Source organism: Sphaeramia orbicularis, chromosome 3, assembly GCF_902148855.1.
Source record: "Sphaeramia orbicularis chromosome 3, fSphaOr1.1, whole genome shotgun sequence".
In the NCBI taxonomy this organism is placed as follows: Eukaryota; Metazoa; Chordata; class Actinopteri; order Kurtiformes; family Apogonidae; genus Sphaeramia; species Sphaeramia orbicularis.
The window spans coordinates 52,270,747-52,275,010 of NC_043959.1; the positions used below are offsets into that span (position 1 = coordinate 52,270,747).

General features: G+C 35.7%; 1 protein-coding gene across 1 annotated transcript; it reads right to left on the minus strand.

Moving 5' to 3' along the window:
* Window positions 1-220: 220 nt before the first annotated feature.
* Window positions 221-3,669, minus strand: sult5a1 (sulfotransferase family 5A, member 1). The gene is made up of 6 exons (XM_030127407.1): window positions 3,406-3,669; window positions 2,575-2,786; window positions 2,369-2,495; window positions 1,087-1,184; window positions 695-875; window positions 221-583 (listed from the first exon to the last, which is right to left on the minus strand). Exons 1-6 carry the CDS (start codon window positions 3,542-3,544, stop codon window positions 429-431), a joined length of 912 nt encoding a protein of 303 aa, XP_029983267.1. The 5' UTR covers window positions 3,545-3,669; the 3' UTR covers window positions 221-428.
* Window positions 3,670-4,264: the final 595 nt, after the last annotated feature.

Below are 4,264 nucleotides of genomic sequence, written 5' to 3' on the forward strand. Positions count from 1 at the left end.
TGGAAACTGGAGGGAAAACAACACCTATCCCAGCGTCTGTGAAGGACAGGATAAAGGAAGGTGGACAAGGAGCTTTAAATGAAAACCTCTGACCTGTCCTTCCCCTTCTGCTCAGTGTTTTACTGGTTATGTAACTGTCATTTTTTTCCTTCCTTGTAGCAACCATAAGTGACCCTCATTCAGTGCCAAGGAAACAAATTATGAGGCTCTTATTGTCGACAATGAGTAGACTGAGTTTATCTGATTTATTCAAATGTAAAAAGACGCAGTGAATAATCATCATATCATACACACATGAAATAAATGAGAACCAAAAGAGTACTCCATGTCACTGTTCACTCCTTCATATCTGCCTCTGCACAAGATTATGTTGTACATCATTTATCACTTGAAACTACAGACAAAGACGAGTCAGGCTGAACAGCTCTTCAGTGGGCTTCAGTGGGGTTTCTGTGGGTGTCCTTGTCATCTTGGTCTTCCCATATAAACTCTAAAGGGCAGTCTTGCATCTTGGATTTGAAGACATCATCAAAATATTGATTCTGCTCTTCTGTGAACATGTTCTTCCAATCGCCGATCTTACCTGTAAAGACAACAGGGAAAAATATTAAAAACAAAAAAGATAGACAAAGAAAAGAAGAAGAAAAGATTCACAGGCAAAATATTTCAGAGTAAAAAGAGAAATGCATCCCACCTTTCCTCATGAAGGAGCCCTTCTTGTGGTCCATGATCTCTTCTGCAACAAGCGTGTAGTTCACCATCTTGTTGTCTTTCATGCTGTTGAAGCTACAGTGTGCCACACAGTTGTTGACCTCATCGTCCACCAGAGGACACTGTAGGAAAGAGCTTACTTTTTCTGTTACACCACGGAGGTCCTGGAGGAGAAGGGCAGTAAAAAGAACAAACTGATCAACAAAAAAAAAAAAAAAGGAACTTAAATACATAAGTGTAACCTCCTGTTTGGTTATTCAAGTCTTAAAGGCAAGCTTAGTTTAGAGAAGTGGTGATAGGTGATAAAAGTCCACTCCCTCAGCTTGGAGGTGTATCTTTCAAGGCACTTAAACATTTAGGTAAAATGTTGTTTACCAGGGACATCTCTTCGTAGGTGATGTGCAGCAGGTTGTCCATCGATGTTGTCTGACTAGTCCAGCCTTTAACATGGTCAAACCAGCAGCCGTATTGCACTGGTAAATAAATATGGACACATTTAATCTAATCATATACCTTTGTTCGATTAATGCTATTTGGTCTTCATTCATTCATTAATTTATTTGATTTGAGCAGAAGAAAATAATAAGTTTTTTTGCGTACAAGGAGCCAATAGCAGAGCAAATACATTAACCCTTTCATGCATACTGGTCTCTACAGTGGACAGCTATTCTACAGCTGTTCTCTTGTATTTTCATGGGTTTTGTTGTTTTAGATTCGTATTATCCAACACAACACCATCACATACACTGCAATTCATACCATTACTGTAACTTTGCTGTTCTTTATTAACCTGATCTGCAGAAATATGTTTTAGTGTAAATCAATAGCTAATTGTTATTAAACTGTAATTTAAAAGTTTTCGTAATCAAAAAGTTTTTGTTTGTTTGTTTGTTTGTTTTTTGCATATTATCTCCATGAAGTGAGTAATAACTAGTATTAGATTATGTTAAAATGTTAGAAAACATCAGATTAGCTGCATGAAAAATGGTTTTATTTCATAGTCTTCACTTTCTGATGATGGGTTTTAAATACACGTGTTTTTTGCCTCAAAAATTCAACGCATGGTGATTGGACATTTTTGTAACTCCATGAAAAATATGTTGATTTAAAAAAAAAAAAAAAAATCCATTGCATTGTGTTTTTTCATGACTAAAGAGGAATAAAAGCACTCAGTAAAAAAATCTCAACTGAGGTTCTCATAATCCATGCATGAAAGGGTTAATAAATAAAGGTGATCAAGACATAATAGCAAATGCCATGTACACTAGTAATAGCAAAATAAATTCAATATGTACTGCTCAAAAAGAAGTGGGAAGAAGAAAAGTTATAAAATCCCAGCCCCATCTCCCATTTCTACAACATAACACATTGCTCTTGCTTCCTTAATGATAAAGTTACGTCTGTTTAGAGTCCTAATAATGTAAATAACAGATAGTAAACAGATTAGGAAAACTGATATATATTACACATAGTAGCTATCTAAATGATAGTCTGCATAACTTATGATACAATATATTTCAACAATATCAACAATGGTAATGGAAGTGACACATACCAACATGGTAAACAACAACAAGCACATACCAGCAAAGGTAAGAAAGAGCCAAGGATGGAATGGCCCAGCAATGAACAATTAACAGTCTTGACTTCAACTCACATTTGCCTTCGAGAAATTTGTTCAAAAACTCTGGAAATGAGCCGGCATCAGGGAGGAAGTTGGCAATTTTGTGGAAGTGGTAAAAGGACACCGCCACATCTTTGGGGTTTCGGCTCACGTAGATGACCTGTCAGAGTGGCATCGGTGTGGAAGAGTCACCACTGTTCTACATGAATGGTGTGGTTATATATGAGTCTGTGCATTACCTTGGCTTTGGAGACTTGGAGAGCAGAGCTGAGGAGGCCCTGAGACAGATGTGTGGTGATGACTCGAGGCGTGATGGTTGACGCCTCTAAGACTGAGGCCAAGTAAAACTGCTCCAGCCAGGGAGCCCGAGTCCAGTTTGGGACAGTCTGGGACAAATGTGGGTTCCCTCTGCTGGAGATGAGGGTCACGAGCTCCTGCATCCATGTGGTGCCTGTGGAGAGAAAAGAAAGACTGAGAACTAGCTTTTATTATCATTAACAGTCTTAAAGCAAAAACCCTCTTTAAAATACTTAAAAAGGATAATAAAGTTGAAAATAATCAGAATACTTTATTAATCCCAGGGGGAAGTTATTGGGCATTACAGCAGCTCCTTTCAAGTATGATTAAAAAAAAAAAGGAGCAGGAAAGAAATTATCAGTACAACAGAAAAGAAAAATAAAAATATTTGCGTATATACATATATAATGCTCTAAATATACAAACATATATATATATATATATATATATATATATATATATATATATATATATATATATATATATATATATATAGCTCTGAATATGTAAATAGACCAAACATACATATTAAAAAACTCGATCAAGACACAATATTAGAACAATTTGTACAATATGTACTGGACAATATATTATCAATATTATGATGAAAGAAATATACATAAAAAGTGTGTAAAAATATAATTGTGTGAAATTATAATTAAGTGGTTTTAAGGTGGAGTTTAGGTTTTACATATATTTCTGCTTTTAGATTTAGTCCACCATGTTTCAAAACTCTTCAGCAATGGAAATAGTTAAAAGTCTCTTCTTCTTACCTGACTTTGGGTAGGAGACAATGACGATATCCGTGTCCTGAAATGGAAATTCGACTGCACGTTGCAAAGAATCTTGGGTGTGTAAATGTCCAGGGAACGAAATACCATGAAAAATCTCCACGACGTCCAACCTAGCCATGTCCAATCTCTGTATGTATATTTATTAAATGTCTCCTTTCATTAGGTGCATTGTTTGTTCTGCCCTCTGTTTGTCTTTATCTATGCAGCTCTTCCTGTGTCTGTCGGTCTGTCTGTCTGCTGCTCTGTGTCTGAGAATGCAACTGGTGAATAGACAAGTCTCTGATACTGAAAAGAGGAAACATGATCTCAGCAGACCATCAACGTGGTTAGTGTAATCACTTGCAAAAGATGGCACACATACATCAACACCTACAGGAAAGCACATAATTGACCAAATAACTGCACAATAGCCTGAGTGTTATACAAGGAAAGAAGAAGTAGAAAAGCAGCATACATGAAAAAATCTTTTTTTTTTTGTTTATCTTATTTGGAACAAAACAACAATAATCTTACTTAGTCCTCAAAAATAAAACAGATAGTAAGAAATCATGGGAAAAGAACATAAACATATACATGAAAACAAAGAGTGACTTCATTTGCACATTCAAAAAGGAGTGGGAGTATAACTTATTGAATTCCACCCCTATAAAGACCCATAACCCATAAAGACCCAGTGCTACTTTTGTGGCAGTTTCCAAATGACATTCTCTCTATATTTAACCATTTTTAAGTGATTTATCACTATTTATAATAATATTATCCTCTGGATGTTGCATTTTTCAATGTAAAATTTACTGGATCATGTAGATGTTCATGAAAACTTAGAGTAAATTCAAAA

Excerpts from the sequence above, each read along its gene's own strand:
- sult5a1 (XM_030127407.1), bottom strand. The coding sequence starts at position 3,544 with ATGGCTAGGTTGGACGTCGTGGAGATTTTTCATGGTATTTCGTTCCCT. Across the intron at positions 2,787-3,405 it reads TGTCTCCTACCCAAAGTCAG|GCACCACATGGATGCAGGAG; the intron begins GTAAGAAGAAGA and ends TTCTCTCCACAG. Across the intron at positions 584-694 it reads GGGCTCCTTCATGAGGAAAG|GTAAGATCGGCGATTGGAAG; the intron begins GTGGGATGCATT and ends TTGTCTTTACAG.